This window comes from Clinocottus analis, unplaced genomic scaffold (genome assembly GCF_023055335.1).
Source record: "Clinocottus analis isolate CAN_PGR_092001 unplaced genomic scaffold, fCliAna1.0.p SCAF_7, whole genome shotgun sequence".
NCBI classification, from domain to species: Eukaryota; Metazoa; Chordata; class Actinopteri; order Perciformes; family Cottidae; genus Clinocottus; species Clinocottus analis.
The window spans coordinates 860,177-878,702 of NW_027176229.1; the positions used below are offsets into that span (position 1 = coordinate 860,177).

General features: G+C 40.9%; 2 protein-coding genes across 4 annotated transcripts; one reads left to right on the forward strand and one right to left on the reverse strand.

The window, feature by feature from the left end:
- Positions 1 to 910: 910 nt before the first annotated feature.
- On the forward strand, positions 911 to 11,063 carry ascc2 (activating signal cointegrator 1 complex subunit 2). The gene is made up of 19 exons (XM_068604451.1): positions 911 to 965; positions 1,999 to 2,104; positions 2,218 to 2,376; positions 2,485 to 2,658; positions 2,833 to 2,962; positions 3,075 to 3,142; positions 3,280 to 3,393; positions 4,021 to 4,133; positions 4,226 to 4,300; positions 4,404 to 4,508; positions 4,598 to 4,666; positions 4,768 to 4,842; positions 5,130 to 5,349; positions 5,853 to 6,049; positions 6,978 to 7,097; positions 7,276 to 7,500; positions 8,036 to 8,126; positions 8,345 to 8,436; positions 9,959 to 11,063. The coding sequence occupies exons 2-19, from the start codon at positions 2,021 to 2,023 to the stop codon at positions 10,131 to 10,133; spliced, it is 2,286 nt and encodes a 761-aa protein (XP_068460552.1). The 5' UTR covers positions 911 to 965; positions 1,999 to 2,020; the 3' UTR covers positions 10,134 to 11,063.
- Positions 11,064 to 11,622: 559 nt separating this feature from the next.
- Positions 11,623 to 16,781, reverse strand: rnf215 (ring finger protein 215). 3 transcript variants are annotated; one of them, XM_068604457.1, is made up of 11 exons: positions 16,702 to 16,781; positions 16,042 to 16,511; positions 15,305 to 15,463; positions 15,142 to 15,213; positions 14,860 to 14,945; positions 13,976 to 14,030; positions 13,759 to 13,863; positions 13,214 to 13,330; positions 12,582 to 12,701; positions 12,387 to 12,489; positions 11,623 to 12,197 (listed from the first exon to the last, which is right to left on the reverse strand). In XM_068604457.1, the coding sequence occupies exons 2-11, from the start codon at positions 16,252 to 16,254 to the stop codon at positions 12,019 to 12,021; spliced, it is 1,209 nt and encodes a 402-aa protein (XP_068460558.1). In that variant the 5' UTR covers positions 16,255 to 16,511; positions 16,702 to 16,781; the 3' UTR covers positions 11,623 to 12,018. The 3 variants fall into 3 exon arrangements, with proteins under 3 accessions (XP_068460558.1, XP_068460557.1, XP_068460559.1); XM_068604456.1 differs by having other exon boundaries at positions 12,582 to 12,716; positions 16,702 to 16,780; XM_068604458.1 differs by having other exon boundaries at positions 12,048 to 12,201; positions 12,582 to 12,716; positions 16,702 to 16,778.
- Positions 16,782 to 18,526: the final 1,745 nt, after the last annotated feature.

Below are 18,526 nucleotides of genomic sequence, written 5' to 3' on the forward strand. Positions count from 1 at the left end.
AGAAAATTCTGTGCTAAGCGTCATTATTGTCTTGTTTAGTCTTCCTCTTTATTTTCTGTGCAAATGAGCTTTTCTCCCTTCTGTCCTCTCTGAAGACGTAGCTTCAATCAGTACACAGGTGGGATATTATACTAGATAGCAGATGTACTTTGTACCAGCAGCAAGCATGTTGGTTCTTTTAAAGGCGTAAGTGAGTTAAACAGGAATAAAACAATACAAGGACTTCTTTATCCACATTTTTCTTTTTGAATCTGCTCATCTTTTTTTGCTTTTGTGGAAATGAAGTTTACAGCTGTAGAAGTTATTGTATGATGCCTGTAAATATATAACTTTTAAACACAGGAAAGGTTATACTTATTATTGGAGGGTTCTAAGAAAATGTTGAATGTCTCGGTATGTAATCTAATAAACAGAAGTACAATATTTCCGTCTGAAGTGTTCCGTAGTAGACATATCCAGTAGTAGAATAAGGAAGTACTCAAAGAAAATATAACTATTCAGAAGTGGAAAATACAATATGGTAAGTACATATACGCAAGTACTGTGTTTAGGTACATTTTAAAGTATGAGATATTTACAGGTTGGGTTGCTTATGAATAAATAGTGTTGCAGGGTTTTTGCACAAGGATGTTTTCTAAATCTGTACTTAAGTACCTGAGTATTAAGCAAATTTACTTAATTACTATCATCACCACAAAATAAGCTGGATAGGATGCAAATAAAATACTTTTCATGACAGACAAACCCAAAGTTAACAGGTCATGTCTATACTTTAATTTGTATTGTGCTGCGCTCTGGTGCCCACCAGGGGGCAGCAGAGTAAAGACTGAATCAACACACGTCGTCGTCACTTCCGGGTCCAACACAGGTGATTTAGAATTCCGTTTAGTAACGAAACTGTCGATAGCAGCGACGACTTCGACGAGATGGCCTTTGAACAAGCTACAAGAGAGTCGCGTTAACAGGTGAACGGATGTATATTTAACCAACTTATTGTAATACAGTAATAATGTCCCGGGACGTTACAACTGCGCGTGTCACAAGAGGACGAGGCGCAAAGTCGCCGGCTGGTCCGCCACGTTACATTGACGTTAGCTCCTCTTCATTCATTTACGTGCTGTCAGGAGTCTGTTCGTCGCTTTCAAACTGTTGTTAGCTAGGTTAGTTAACTTACTCCCTTTAGTTAACTAATGGGAGACTCCTAGTTAGCTAACGGGGTCTCCCTTTGATTCAGCCGTTTGGATCACTTGCTCTTCTGTCAGTCATGTAACGTTAAAGGGGAATTGTAAATTGCAGTTAATGTGCAATTTACCGAGACTACAGCAGCCAGAAGGTGCACAGTCACGTTCAGAATAATGTACAGAATAAAATATAGTGGAATAAACTGTTGTTAAATACTCTGGATACAGTGTGGACACTATGCTCATAATACGCAGTGCAGATGTAGTATTACATTTGTAGTACATGTTTGGGTATGTGAGGTTAGATGTAGAGCTGTAAGTAAGTGTAGTGAAACATATGTTTGGATTTAATTACCCGACAGATAGGTTTTCTTACACTGTCCAACAACATGCGTTGTTTTACATCATATGTTGAATGTACTGTACTGTATTTACTAAAGCACTGTACTGAAGTACAATTTGGGATTGCACTTTCCATTGTATGCAACTGTACTTCTACTCCACTACATCTCAGAGGGAAACATTGTACTTTTTACTCCATTACTTGGAATTTTATCAAATTTATCGCAGTATATATTTTACATCACAATCAAATACATGAAATGAGTATCCTTTGAATTCTCATAAAGCAATTTTACTAAAATCAAAGCTTGTTGTGTGTTCGGGGTCTGAATATCTACTTACTAATCTAAAAATATTATTTAAAAAATGTGAATATACATCATTTAACTTTGAACACCTACAAGTACGCTGAAATGACCAACATACAGAAGCAGACGTGTATTTTGAATCTCTTCGTGTTGCTGTGATTCAATAGAAGAACTAGAGAGGGAGAAGCGATGGCCTGCGCCCGAGTGCCACTGGATGAGCAGCAGGTGACGGAGCCGGGATCGCTGGGGAAAGAGCAAACGCTGCCGGCACTGGTGAGTCCCAGCGCCTCAGTCGGTCTGTGGCTACAGGAATCACCTAACTTGCCTCTCGCAGAGATCCGTTTCATGAGTCAAACGCTGCGTTTTTTTTCCTTTCTCTGCATCAGCACCCGACCAGGAAGGAGGAGCGTTGTTTCGTGCCTTACAAATCCCTGCCAGAGGACGGCTCTCCCGCCGAGGCGGAGGAGTTCTTGGAACATGCCAAATTCATCACGGAGGACCTGGATTGGCTGCTCGCGCTGCCCCATGACAAGTTCTGGTGTCAGGTGAGAGACCAAAAATGTGCAGCTGTCTGTCTGAGCCACAAAGGCTGCAAGAAGAATGTAAAAGAAACGCACTGCCGATTCAAATTTTTCTATTACCTCCTCCACCAGGTGGTGTTTGATGAGTCTCTGCAGCGGTGCCTGGACTCGTACCTGCACCACGCTCCTCGCGGCCTCGACCTCGCCACCTTGCCCTCCTCTCCGGCGGTGGTTGACATGCAGCGCTCTGTCCATAGGGCAGTCTTCTTGACTTTTCTCCGGATGGCCACACACAAAGAGTCAAAGGTCGGAGCAGTACCAAGAAAAATGAACTCCAGGAGAGGGTCTATGAATCAGAAATACCAGTCATTGTTTGTTTAGTACATTAAAATGAGTAATGATAGCATCTGTCGATGACACTCCTAAGTACGCGGCTACGACACACTGTTGAACCTGTTGCTTTGTGCTGCGCTTTCTCAGGAGAACTTCCTCACCCCGGCTGTGTTTGGAGAAATCATCTATGAGAACTTCCTGTTTGACATTCCCAAAATCCTGGATCTGTGTGTGCTCTTTGGGAAGGGCAACAGCCAACTGCTGCACAAGATGATTGGTGAGCTGTTTTTAATCATTATAGACTGTTTTGATGACGTAAATTGAACATTTTGTGATGTAAATATGGAGTTTAAAATTGGTAGTTTTTAATCTTTTTAAAACATTTTCAGACAACATCTTTACCCAGCAGCCGTCTTACTACATCGACTTGATTGAGACCGTTCCGACTGTGTTACAGGTAAGCTCACATTTAAAAACAGTAATTGAACAGTGTAAAACTTCACGACACAAAGCTAAAATGTTGTTTGTTTGTAAGTGTCTTTTTGTAAGACTACAGATAATTGACTTACTTTTTTTCTTCGCGACCCTCTTCAGGTGTTCGACACCATCCTGGATAAGTGTGGTCTCTTCTGTGAGGGAGCCACGGCTATGGAGCCGATGAAGCTGAACTCGCACAAAAAGCCCACTGTCATGACCATGAGCCAGCAGGTCAGACTGAGGCACGCATCTACAAACACACACATTACACCGTACTCCACCAAACAGTCTCCTCTGGCGTCTAAATACCTTCTCTACGAGATAAAACCTGATTGATTACCCGTCTTAAGCTCTTATTTTTTTAACAAAATGAGGAGGATGACTTGCTGTTTTAAGCCTCAATAAATATATCATGCCCTCCTTGGACACAAGGCTGATATATGCAAAAGGTGAAAATTCCTCGATTTTTAGTCTTACAATTGCAATTTCATTGTTTTCTTTAGAAATCTTGTTTGTCCATAAGTTAAGAAAGTCTTCAAATCCAGACCCTAAATGGGTTGACCATTTTGTATTTTATGTCTTTGTATTTTAATTTTGAATTGAATATATTCGCATATCTGTGGGATTTAAGCAAAACACATGCTTTTTTCTTTTATTTATTTTTTACATTGTAACAGATGAAATATTTTGGGTTTCTTGCGTTAAAAAGGTCTTTAATCAGAGTTGATGAAAACTGGACTGTTACATTAAGATATTCAGTGATCTGATTTACTAACGGTGACGCGCAGTAGTTTCATCTGGAATAAAACCCACTGCTTTATGTCTTTAATAATGTTCATAATGTCTTTTCTGTCCCAGGATCTTGTGGATCTTGTTCTATACCTGTGTGACTCCACCACCACCATCCATGCTTTCCTGGACATCTTCCCTACCGCCTGCTCCAGCTTCCACTCCCATGGTTTCCTCAGCAGGTACACGGATGAAATAACCTTCAAGTACTGCAGCCACACCTTCGAAATAAAGCTTCTCGTGATCATGTTTTCTTTTGTGTATCACCTGGCAGACTGACCTCGTTTTATGAGACCGCCGTGCCTGACCTCGAGAAGGCGGTGAGGAAGAGAAACTTTGACGACAAAGGGTGAGTTTCTGATTCATTTAATACTTTTTTTAAAAAGGCCAAAAGATGGAGACCCACTCGCTGATTACCTAAAGGGATGATAATCACTCAAACCCTCCTCTAGTCTTCAGGAGGACTTGTGGAAGAGGTTGTCCCACTCCTGTCGTAAGATAGTGGAGATGGCTCACCTGCTGCTGCACCACACCTGCCTACAGCCCATCCTGGAGGGGTGAGACGTCCAGACTCTCAGCATGCATCTTGGGATAGTTGGCATTACACACACTCAAATTAATTTTGCTGGATTTTGTTGCTTTGCAGGGGAGAAAACATGCAAACCTTTGCAGAGGAGCTCCTACAACATTTCACCTCTTTTTTACCTGAGAAAAGGTAAAAAAAAAAAAAAAGAAGAAGAAAAGATTACTGGTTGAGCTCACTTCTGAGACTCAGAAGTGCATATGAAGGGGTTTGTGTTTTGTTTATCCATGCAGGTTCTTGACGGACTACGATGAGCAGTTTCCCATCGCCGACGACATCAGCCTCCTGCAACAGGCCCTGCCTGTCATGTATCCTGATCGAGCCCAAAGCGGTAGCTTTGGGAAAACCAGCTTCAGGGTTTAGGGCCCGAAATGCGCTGAAAGCATCTGGCCGTCTGAAGTCCAACGACGGTTTTAAAGGGACGAACATGCAACAAAAGCACAATGAAAATCAAACTGCTTTGAAGAGTTGGATTTGTACTGTTATTTAAGTAGATATTAGGCACTACTAATGCCGCTTTCACTTGTTTAATTGATAAACATCTCAGTCTCTAGTTTTAGTCGTTTAGTTTCCTTAACCGCCTGCTTCCCAAAAGAGATGAGACCAGGACGTCCTACCTGCTCCAGGGGGTGGAGAGTGCCTGGGACAGTGTGGGGAGACGGAGGTCACACAACCAGATACAGCATCGGGGAGCAGCTCCAGCTGCTTCATCCTCCTCATCAAGCTTTATACTTCAGGAGGCTTCGGTGCCAGAAGGAGGAGAGAGTCTGAGGGGAGCACAGGCCATGATGGATGTTCCCCAAAAAGAAAACAATGTGAGTTCCAACTGATTGAAGAAGTGTGACATGAGTGTCATGTCTCCATCATCATTGGTAATCATCATAATGTTGGCTGTAAGAAAAGCATCAAATCGTCAGATTTGGTAAGCTGAAACTTTTTTATTTTAATTGCTAAAGCTCTTATTACATTATCAAAATAGTTTCTAGTTTATAACTATCTTCTAATCATCTTGTTGTTCTGTTTCTAATGTTAATCTTAATGTAAAAAGAGGGAAGAAGTAAACCACAACCTTTTTATTGCTGTCGAGCAAACAAGACATTTCTAAATACAAAACGTTTCAGTTAGATTCAAGGCCAAACATACTTTAAAAATCAAGGTGCACGTTGGGAATGTGATACAACAAAAGGGTTTCACTTGAATGTGTTTTTTCAAGGCATTAAAATAAGTAAATCAAAGATAAAACAAGACAGATAAAAGTGCAGATTCAGCAGAAATATGAAAGCCACGAATAAATTCGGCGCCATCTGTGTGTTGTCAGGCCGCCGGCTGTGCGGTGAGCGAGGCGGAGCTGGAGTCTCTGCTGTCGTGTATCAAGGACCTGCTGCCGGATTTGGGCGAAGGCTTCCTGCTGGCATGCCTGCATGAGTACGACAACAGCTCCGAGCTCGTCATCAACAACATCCTGGAGGACCGCCTGACCCCCAGCCTGGAGAAACTGGACCGGGCCATGCCAAGGTGACACCACACACACACACACACACACACACATTTCTGGCCTTAACTTACAAATCCAGATGCTAATGGTGAAAATTGTACGTGAATGTTTAAAAGGATTACATTGTAAAGCGAGACAGTTTGGACAGACCTGGAGGAAAACTACAACGTGACTGGTATGCGGCGAGACACACCTGTCAGGCGGTTATTCTAGTTGCATATTATGTTAGATTATTTACCCGTTAATTGTATAACAATATTTGTACAAGGAGCTGTACCAAATGGTTGGAAGCTTCTTCCGTAAGGTGGACATTTTAATTCTAAAACAAAAGTTGAATGCTTTGGTGCTTTTGTGTGTTTTTTCTGTTTAACCACAGTATTTCTGCACAATTGCAAATGAAGACGCGGATAAACCGATATTAATTCTTTAATTTAATTCTATAAACAGGGCTGTCGCGATGAAATCTAACAGCACCATGAATTACTTATTTTTAGGGTGATACTTCAGGCTGGGCTAGTTAAAAATGCATCAACGCTGAAATCTTTTTAACGGTGTCAAATCTTTTATAATTCGTTAACTAATGGGTCGGCAAACTACGGCACGATGACGGCAACAGACCAGCATCGATGTTTCTGCTAAGAGACTTCTGCCGGTCCAACACATCCGCTGCGTCGCAAAAGAAGGAGTGACTTGTCCCTAACAGGGACCCTTACTACTGAAAAAAATCATGCGATTAATCAGTTAGATTTTTTTCAATTTTGCCCAGCCCTCGTGATGACGATGTCAAATATCACGGACATTAAAAGCGTCATTCAAAAACATCAATAGAAGCTTTAAATGTGCAAAATAAAATTGTTGCAGCCATACTGTACAAATATTTAACAAGATGCTGACATCATGGGCGCCGCCTCAATCTTTGAGCCCATTCTTCTGCTTCTGTCCCTTCAGGCCAGTGAAGGAGGAGCTTCCAGACGTTCTGAACGTCAGATCCAACGTGTTCGATGACGACGAGTTTGACGTTTTCCGCAGAGACCAGGTGGACATGTCTCGCATCTGGAAAGGCAGGAGGTGAGCACTACGTTTGTGCCTGCACATTTTACCTGATTCAAGTGCCAGATCCTCAGGAGGTGAAAAAAAGCGTTATTTAAAACCATTTCCATCCTATTTATCACTTTGTATTCAAAGACGGTGAAGAACTGGTAAGCCTGCCTGAGCTCAGGCTTGTTGTGGTTTCTTCCTCCTGCAGGAAAGGGGAAAGCGCTCGAGAGACACTGGACGACAAGCAGCACATAGCGGAGCAGAAGGCTCGATATCAGGCCTACGAGACGGTGGTGGACGAGGTCGTCATTGAGCCCGGTGACAGCGGGGAAGCCTACGGCCTGGACGCCTACGACGACGAGTACGACGACACGTACGACATAAGCCAAGTGGGAGCCAACGACCTGGACGGAGACAGTTTACTGAGCAGAAGGTAGATCAACGCACACCTGTTGTTGAAATGTGTTTTTTGGGCATCAGGTCACAGTCAGGAAGTCCTTGACCCGAGATTAAGGCCCAAGAGCGAAAAGACAAAACTTTTCTTTGGTTAATTATCTTATTATTTACACACATATAAAACCTCCGTCTTGTAAAATCACATTCTCTAAATCAAAAGATATATTTAGATATTGGTTTGTTAAATATATTTGTTTCTATTAATTATTAGAACTAATTATTTGACAAAAGGAGCTTGGTATTGATGATAACTACTGTTAAAAAAAACTTGACCACTTTCCAGTCCCGATAAAGTAAGTTTACTTTTATTAAAACAACAATATAGGGTTCCTTATGGCTTTATATACTCACACGTATACTGCACAAATTCCTGTTACAAAGAATACACAAGAATATTTTCCATAGACTTATTTGTTAATAAGTTTTAATCTTGCTGAATGCGAAATATTCAGAAGCTTCTTTTCATTTTTATTTTCCGTGTGTGTGTGTGTGTGTGGTTGGTTTCTTTGCAGGCCTTTCACGATTCCACAGATACTGAGAAAAGGAAACAAACCAGAATTGGAGGAGGAGGGCGAAGATGATGAGGAGGAGGAGACACTGCAGGTACTGAGCTCCAGCATTACAGAGAGAGCCCATGTTCTGTGTGTATAGCCGTTTACTCTTCCAGGATGATTATGCAAGTAGTTTGAATTTCGACCTTCGACAAAAATAATTTGCTTTACATGCATTCGAGCCTTTTGAGTTCATAAAGTCATTTTCACAATGAAATGTTTGGTCATTCCTTTTTTCAGGCGTTAACATGCGAGTCATTTGTGTTTCAGAACAATGTGAACAGGGACCAGTTTGTTCAGGACCCGGCTCTGCTGAGGGAGAGGGCCGACGCTAGAAGAGCCGCCATGCATCAAAGGAAAGGGTAAGAAACGTCTGCTTTTAAGGCCGATACACACTCTCGCAACTACAACTGTGTCTGGCCACGCAGTTGCATCGACGAACTCGTTTTGGTTTAGAGTTCCCGCCTTTTTTATACTCCAGAACAGCAGGCGGGGCAACGACCGTTTAGAGTCGACCTGCACACCAACGTTCACCGATAGCTTGCTGCAGGAATTCACCACCATCTGCGTGTCCTGATACTCCGTCAGACGGGTTTTATAAATGCTCATGTTTGTGGACCTCTTCAGCCAAACGTTCTTCAACGGGATCCATTGTTCGTGTTTCTGCTACGGCTTTTAAAAACAGCGGTATTATGCTATGAAACCGTAAATGTGAGACTCAGAAAGGACGTGGTTAGCGGACCAATCACAGTCTTGCTGCTGCGAATGGCTCGCGGTGCTTTGATGGACAGTCAGAATGGATAGTTGGGTGACGCACGCAAGATGGCTGATGGGACTGCGCAGGGGGGTCCATGCGTGTCTTGAGTGCTTGCGTCTCTCCGTAAAACCCGAGTGTAAATGACCCTTTAGTGTTCGAGCCCAAAGGACATTCTAGCTCTTTGGCCCAAGTTATTTTCATCATGACGCAGATTGAAAAGATCAGTTTATTATGACTATGATGTGTTAATGTCATCATCGATAAGATATCAGTCTATTTGTCCTCCTACGCCATAAAAATGTAAAAAGTTGGAAATAAAAAGCAATTATATGCATGAATAGAGCACAGTATAATATTTTATGCTATATGACTATTTTCATATTTTTCAAAATGTAATTTTCTAGTATGAAAAAGGCACGATCATAGTATAAAAAGCTGCTATAGTTTCACAAAAAATGGAAATAAGTTAGAGTATGTAATTAAAGTCATGTCATAAAATGTTGTGAATTGTAATTTTACTATATATATATATATATATATATATATATATATATATATATATATATATATATATATATATATATATATATATATATATATATATATATATATATATATATATATATATATATATATATCTATATATATATATATATATATATATATATATATATATCTATATATCTATATATATATATATATATATCTATATATCTATATATCTATATATATATATATATATATATCTATATATATATATATATATATATCTATATATATATATATATATATATATCTATATATATATATATATATATATCTTGAAAAGATATATATATATATATATATATATATATATATATCTTGAAAAGATATATATATATATATCTATATCTTGAAAAGATATATATATATATATATATATATATATATATATATATATATATATATATATATATATATATATATATATATATATATATATATATATATATATATATATATATATATATATCTTGAAAAGATGCAAATATGGAAAGAGAAGTTCTAGGCAAAAAGAAACTGATTGTCTGTCACGGTAAGTCATTTCATTCACTTCCCTTCATTCGCTCTAAACTCGCTCCCAGTTTCCGACCGGTGCAGCGTCCCAGCAGCGTGGTGGGCCAGCCCAAAGGCCACGGACAAAACCAGGACACATTGCTGGACCGGCGCAAGAAGGAGGCCAACAAGGGCCGCGGCGCCAACCACAACCGCCGCAACATGGCCGACCGTAAGAGGAACAAAGGGATGATCCCCTCGTGACCTCGCAGCCGGCTGCTTGAAGTGGAAACGGACCGATGGCGGGAAGGAAAGAGGCCGAGGCGTGAGTCTGACGGGAAAGAAGAACCCGGGCTCAGGAGGTGGTCCACTTTGATTTTAGTGGCCATACTCGTCCACCCAGGAAGTCATCGTCTTTGCTTGATGGAAAAGCCACAGAAGGTTTTGAGTTGATGAAAAGTTGCTTTAGTTGACAGACTTTTGTTGAGATTGGATGTTGCCAAGCATCTTCACATATATAAGACTCTGAACATCTGCTTTTAGGGATCGGGCCCGAAGTATGAAATTATTTTCTTTTTATAGCTCATTTAAAAAGTAGTCAGCCAGAGACTTGAGGACAAAGAATAAGACCTTTTTAATCTTTTGGCCAAGTAACAAATTAGTTTATTATTAAGATGTTTCTTTGACGTCATCACCATAATCAAATAGACATACATAAACATAAGAGTAAAAGGAAGCAACATCAGTTTTTTTTCTTCTTTTCTTCCTGTTGAAGAGACGGTGGTTCCTTCTGTAGCTGGAAGAACAATGAACTGACCCGGTGATCTAGTCTGGACATCAGCATCAGCATCGCTCTTACGAGTAGCTTGTGTGTTAAAGCCGCCTGCATGTAACGTTCAAGTGCATTGAGAATATCGCCCGGCCGGCTCACACTGCTGGTGTCCAGCCTTCCTAAAATAAATCAAACTTGTAACGCTGCCGTCGTGTTTGAAAGCAGGAGCCGTACAGCGGCGCCCTCGTGGCCTTTAGAGACTCGCTGCGGGGGAAACCTCCTACATGTTGCCATGCACAGACTATTTTCTATGAAGAGAACAGATCTATCGGAACATTTTGTAACAAACGCACATGTAATTGCTTTTTTGAGTTGCAAAAAAGACAAAACATAAAATAAATACAATAACACTATGTTTTTGACATCCTTTTGAGTTTGAGTTGTCACTGACAAATGATTTTTTTCTCCTTTCACAGTACAATTAGTTTGAGACTTCACAACAGTACGGCTGCACAGTTGGTTACACTAACAGATTCCTACCGATTATTCTGTTTTAAGTCTTAATTTGCTTTCTTGTCTAAACAGAAAATGAGAAGACACGACATCACTCGTGTCTGCACAACTAATAAGAAGATGGTGTTAAAGTTATTACCTGTGCAGCCGTACGTCACATGACATGTGTGATGACCTTCTAAAAGGAAATGAGCAGATAAATATAATATAAAAAAAGGGCCAACTGTGGACAGACTCTTAAATGTTTCTAACCTGTTTGACATCTCTATCACGAGGAGTTTATAAACTGTAACTAATTTAGTGACTGAAACATACACAACTAAAAGTATAAATAAGGTGTGTTTGTGTTTTTCACACTGCAGTGAATATATATGTATTGTATGAATGTATTGATGTATGAATGGCATGTTAAGGACAAGTACAAACACTCTTTCCACCTGTAGCTCAGTTACTACTCAACAACTAGCATTATTAGCAAACTATGAGTTTTGGTCACGTTTATTACTCTGTTAATAAGTTGCTTATTGACATCATTTGGACCTAAAGTGACATTTACACTGACCAGTAGATCAACATGCCGCTCCTCGAACCATAAAGCTTTGAATGTCCGCGCAGGAGCATTTTGACTCTGAGTACTGGCTGGGTTTCAGCCATTAACACCTGAACGTCTCCGCTGTTGGCAGGAACGGAGCAGACGGTGTTATTGTGAAGGTTTTGCATCTTTACGCATTTAAAAACGTTCAAATAAAGTGTACAGTAACATGATCCCAGGAAGAAGTACTGTTTACACACAACAGTACTACCTTTTACAGTACTTCACAATATTGTCTGTGAGACTTGCTGCACTCAGCAGGAGGTCACGGGTCAAAATCTGACCCGACCAGCTGCTTTGGAGGAGCTCGTGTTCGCTTCCGGCGCCCGTTTGCTGGGAGGAGGAAGCGGCGAGGTCAGAAAAAGGTCGGTGTCACTGAGGGAGAGACGAGACTTTCCCGGTGCTTGTGCGGCGACGGAGGTGAGGCGACCGTTAACTGTCTCTGCGAATGCTGCCTGGAGGAGGGGGAGGAGAAATGTTTTAATATAGATGAAAACAGTGATTCAATTCATTTTCACTTTTTATAATTTACTACTACATTTAAATAAAAAATACGACAGCATTATGTATGTTTTTACATATTAATGAAATATAGTATGCAATTATGAATATCCAGAGCATGTTGCGTAACTCAACTCACCGAGGATGCTGCGCTTGCACAGAGGACAGGTGTGATGCAGCAGCAGCCAGGGATCCACACAGTCTCTGTGGTACTCGTGAAGACACGGCAGCACCCGTAGACACTGAGACGACAACAGCAGCTCGTGTCACCGCCTACTGCACTCAACCGGGGAATTGATCCAGTTTTTACATGGCTGTAGATGTGTGGTCTGACCTGGTTGTTGTTGAACGGCTCCAGACAGACTGCACAGTTGTCGGTCTCCACCGGGTCGCACCGCGGTTTGGGCTGCCGATACGTTTTGGTCTTCAGGGACAACATTCTCTTCAGGACGTCCTGTTTGGGAAAGAGCTGAGGAACATCACACGACAGTTATCTCCCACGGAGACAGGAGAAAAGTTCTTTGGAGAGGGGCGAACCAACAAAGATTGTGTCCACATTGTACGACTTCGACTGCTCGTGAAGCAAAAGTACATCACAGATACGGGAAAGTAAAACAGTTACTATGTTTATACTAGACAGGCCGTCGGCCAATAAAACAACTGTAAATGAACTGTGGTATCACAATATAAAAATACTCTGATACTGGTCTGTAAAAGCCGGCTTTCAAACATGTTTCCATGATTAAAAGGACACAAGTATTACATTCAAAATAGACTTAAAGTAGCTAATGTAAAAGTGCTAGATTCAGAATAATGTATGTTATAATATAATTCTACGATAATTATTGATGCGCTTGTGTGTCACTTTAATGCTGCAGCATAGAAACTGCTGGTTGGCTTGTTGATTTCATTTTATTATTAACCTGCAAAATTACTTAATTCATAAGAAATGCACTCTGAGTTTACCTCCAAGTCCTCATTCCTCTGATGGTCCTGGTTCTGCCACCGAGCCTGAACGATGACCCCCGTGCTGAGGATCAGAGCCACCAGGAGGACCGTGTCCCACAGCTGCTGCAGGTACTTCTACGGACACAGAGAAGAACGCCAGTACTTTATCACCTATTCCGTTACATCATCAGTATCAGTCGCGCTGCAAAGTTAAAATGCCCACGACGGATTGCGTTATTGTTTTTTTTAAATGCAATAAATGTTGCTGCAGCAACAGCAGCCTGTGAAAAACCTTCCCGCAGCCCAGAGTAAAAGATAGAGAAACTTCGTAATACAGTTAAACTACATTGATGTCTATCAAGATTTTTGTAATACTGTTTCAAACCCTATCTTTTTCACTTTATTAATTATAATACAAATAATAATATTGAGTGTTTTGTCTGGTTGCTAGCTTTAGGGATTATGTTAAGAAGATATAACAGTCGTCAGACAAAGAGTTCCCCGCAGGGGAAACTTAAAGTAAAACACTTAAAGAACAATTGTGTTGGTCCGGGCTCCCCCACCTGGACCTGAGAGTTGGTCTCTCCCGTGCAGATGACCCCCTGCCACTCTCCGTACGGACCTCCTCTCGAGCGGCCGCAGCTGGACCACAGCGTGAGCGTGGCTCCCTGCCCGGACACACAGCAGCATGCGCTGTCAGCCTGTCATCTGTTCACTCACCACTGGAGGGTGCTAACATCTGAGAAACACACTTGTCAGCTGATAGATGGAGGCGCTCACCAGGTTGTCCTGCAGGATCGTCTTGTATGTGATTTTTGCTGTGGCTTGAAGGCCCCTGCAGAGAGAGAACCTGTCACTTAGTACCCATTAAGGTTCTCCAGCACTAAATGTACACAAATAATAACCAGAGTGGACTTTCTAAGCTTGTGTGACGGATTTCAGGAAACAGTGTATTAGTGTCACGAAACATTGAAGGTATTTTGGTCGTGTTGCTGTTGCCCGACATCGAGGTCAGTCTGTGAGCTTTATGGCCAATCAGTTCACCGAAAACAAAGAAAAAAGTAATCAAATTAAATAAGTGATCAGATTAATCTATAATAAGGAAATTGAATCAAGTTACTCTGGCTTTTTTAAACAATTGTTGTTTAAAAAAACACTTTTTAAACTATTGTTTAAAAGTTTTTGTTGGAAGATTATGTGTACAATGCATACATTTATTTATGTTTAATATAGTGTAATAATATATATATATATATATGTATATATATATATATATATATAACATATATATATATATATATATATGTATATATATATATATTAGATTTATATGTTATACTATATAAAAAATATAGCATATTCAATATCAATCTTCCTAGTGATTGCAGCTGTGTTACCTCTAACTATTGCTGGCCATACAAAATTAACTAATTTATCAATTCAAGCAGGAAATATCAGACCAAAGACAGACACAATTTAAAGAGTAGTGAGGTGAAGTACACAATTGGAGATTAAATTGCTATACTGGTTGTTGTTGAATTACTAGTGTATGCAGGACAGTGTTGAATGTGTCGGCAGAGATCATTAACTGAGGTACAATGAAAAGGTGTTTGTGAAAGTCTCCATGTGTTCCATGTTGGCGGTAATAAATAACATGTCTGTACCTGAGCAGAGCTCCAATCAGCTTAGTGACATTTTCAGATGTTTGGATCACAATGATGGGCTTGGACAGCACCTGAGACAGATCCATCTACAACAGAAACAGATGTTTCAGTCATAAAATATGACCAATACAAAGTGGCTTGAAAGCTTACATTTTCAGCTAGGTTTAAAAAAAAAAAAGTTTCCGGCCAAATTCAATATGATCCACGATCTCTTCTCTTAGAACACTAGGATGAGATAAAGAACGAGAGAAAGGGCTGGTGACTGAGTTTGAGAGGATTTACCTCGCTGACAGTCTTTTGGTTGAGAGCCAGAATGATCAGCGCCGACGCTCCGAGGACCAGCGCTCGCTTCATCTATAGCAGAGAAGGATGCAGGTTGAGTGTGTTGTATGACTCCATATCGTGGTCAGCAGAATTCTGTTCTAGAGTGAGTTAAACTTCTTACTTTATTGACCATAGCGTCAGCAAAGGACTCCTGGTTTCCAGTGGAGGCTTTGCTGTCGTCCACCTCCAGCGGCACCACCCCAATCCACAGCTCCTGCTCCATGACGTCCTCCTCTGCCGTTACTCCTCCGCTCGCCTGTGTCTCCTCCTCCACCTGAACCTTAGAACAGAAACAAAGCTGAACACTTGTGCGGGAAGCTCCTCGGAAAGTGTCCCGTGTCGAAGAACCACTTAAGTCAGAAAATAACTGCAAGTCCCCTGCCAACCATTATGGAATTGATTTAATTATTGATAATTCTAATGAAAAACCACAGTATATAGACAAAATGTCACATTCCTGTTTACTTCTGACCGTCATGGTTATGCTTTCCACATGCAAAGATGTAAATTGACTAATATCTGTACGGTTTTCATTTATGAAACATTTGACATCAACCTGTTTATTCAAATGTCAAAAAGGGGATATCGCCTTGCTATAAACTTTGGGTGAATTTATCATTGGTTTGAAGAGGGCATAACTGTGGGCTCTGGTATCTTATTTTGGTAAAATGCATGCCATTTTAGACTTTTTTTGAGACTTTTTTATTTGATTTTTTTTTAAATATCAGCAAATTACCGAATTCATTAGTGTCAGCCCTGGTGCGCTCACAATTCACAGTTTTTAGCCAAAATATGCCTCTCTTCCCTTTTTTTAAACCACCCTGAGCACCAACTGTGACCCTCCTCTGCCCAACTCACTAGGACCAGCGCTCCCTGCAGCTCTTCCCGGTCCTCGGAGATCCTGCCGGACTCCACCACCTCCCCCTGCAGCAGAGCGCTGACGACGGGCCGCTGCTCCAGGAAAACCTCCACCAGGGCGACCTGCTCTGCCGCCATCAGCAGCCCGGGCCACCGCAGCAGGACGAGCGGCAACGTCACCCAGAGACGGCACCAGCAGTGAGCTAAAGCCATGGCCCGGACACCGACAGAGAGGAAATACAGATAAAAACTGTTAGGAAAACATAAACAACATCAACTGTCAACCGGCATTTTGAAAAATGAAAAAGCTGCCAGAATTGCAGTTCTCCAGTTCGCTAGCTGGACCCCGGGTTGGACCCCTCGAAGGATGTAAACAACGGAATACAGCTTCCGGGAATACTACTTCCTGTTCCAACCGGAAGAAGCGGGAGGCTCATCATCTTGTGTGTAAACGGATAGAGACGCGTTACCTGAAATTCAATTGAATAACAGTTCAATTGAGTAATAAATAAAATGGGACAAAGTCGTTATAGCTGACCGTACATCCCACTAAATTACATATGAATATAAACCATTTCCATCGTTAATTTATCGTACATTTTTTAGCCGTTTAGTTTCTACAACTAAAGACGAACATATCAATTTGAGAGAGTAACCTACCAAACTTCCTTCTTCGTTTTATAGCCACATAGACATGCTATTTGGCCAAACTGTGAAAACACATTAGTCTTTTAAAGTAGCATTATAACAGATGGGAACAACTCAATCAACCAATAATATTATTACACAAAAAATTACTGCCTGTTGAACATGCGCATGTGCGAGATTATAACCGAAGATCGTCTATTGTCTATAACTGGAGATGACTCACCCAGTTAGCCATTTGTGTCCTGGAGAACCACGCCACGTTAAATATGTTTTATGTTCTGTGATCTAATACATAACAAATTTACCATAACAAAACATCAGTTACTAACTTATTTAAAAGTAAGTAAAGTAACAAAAGTAGACAATTTGTTTAGTCTCTAGTAACTAAAACTAGTAAAGTGTGGAATGAAAAAACTGACCTGGTGCTTCAGTCGGCCTACTGCTTTGAGAGCAAGGGCGTAGGTTTGCATATGGTCCATATAGGGACTAGTCACGACCAAAGTTTGGGAGAGACACAATTGTCCCCACCAATCCGGAAAAATAATTTTGCACAATATATTTCAAAACGTATTTCAAAACGTATTCGTATTATTTTCTATCTTCTTACAAAATAAAAAATAAAAATCCCCTTTGGGATTAATAAAGTACATATCTAGCCCAGAAGAGAGAGAAAAACAAACATTTCCACGTTTTCCAATGCGCCTTCGAGCCTGCGAGACAAGATGCAGTCATTTGATTGGCTGAAGTGGCGAGTCAGAAACACAACGTGAGCCTTGACTTGCAGGAAGAGATGTAGTCAGGTTGAAGCGGGGTCGGCAAACCTGCGGCTCCGGAGCAGTATGCGGCTCTTTCGCACCTCCATTGCGGCTCCCAAGTGAAAAATCTTTTCAAGGGAACTGTTTATTTTGTTGTATTTGTTTTACTAAAATGTGCGTCACATTCTTTTATGTCACTGTTAAGCACCTTTCCCTGCAGCTGGCTACTCGTGATTCACAGACCTCCGCCAAAACATTTAATGTTGAAAGACTCTTCCAGAACAATCACACAGCACCTGATGAACAGCATTACGCTGCAGATGAGCGGTTCCTTAACTGCTGCAGCAAACTGAGCAAAGTAAATACACTTTCAGGAAGTGGATCAAGTCTCCAAACTCAACTTCTGCTGCTGGTTCTGTGGCAGCTCATGAGACAGTGAAGCGTCCACTAGTAAAAACATATCCATCCTCCTCCGTTTGCGGTGATCTAAAAGTCCGGCGTCGTGACGCTCACTGTAAACGGAGCAAAAGATAGGAGTTTTAAATTGGAAACCTCACATCTGGATGAAACCTACTACCTTGCAGTTTGAGGATGAACACCCTGACATTAAATATTGATAGGACTTTAGGCCCTGTCATAATGACACATGACAGTATTTGTTTTCTCCTCTTTAAAAGAGTTTGACAGTTATAAAAGCTAAAATAGCAATACAATGTCAATAGTTGTCTTTATTCTTGTTCTATGATTTCATAAATACAACAAACTATTTTTTTGTATGTATAATATGACTATATATACAACTTTATAAGCTGTCCCTACCAATGCTGAGACCAAACCTACGCCCTTGTTTGAGAGTACAGACATGGGCATGTTTAAAACTGCTGCTCTGAGGGATGCCTACTGTGGACTTTGAGGACTATGCGCCCAGTGTTACGGGCTACATCAGCACATGTGTGGAGAACATTGTGCCCACAAAGCAATGCAGGATTTACCCCAATCAAAAACCTTGGATTGCCCGCTCCTCTGCATTTGTCTCGGGCAACGCTGAGGATTACAAGAAGGCCAGTAAGACCTGAGTTGGA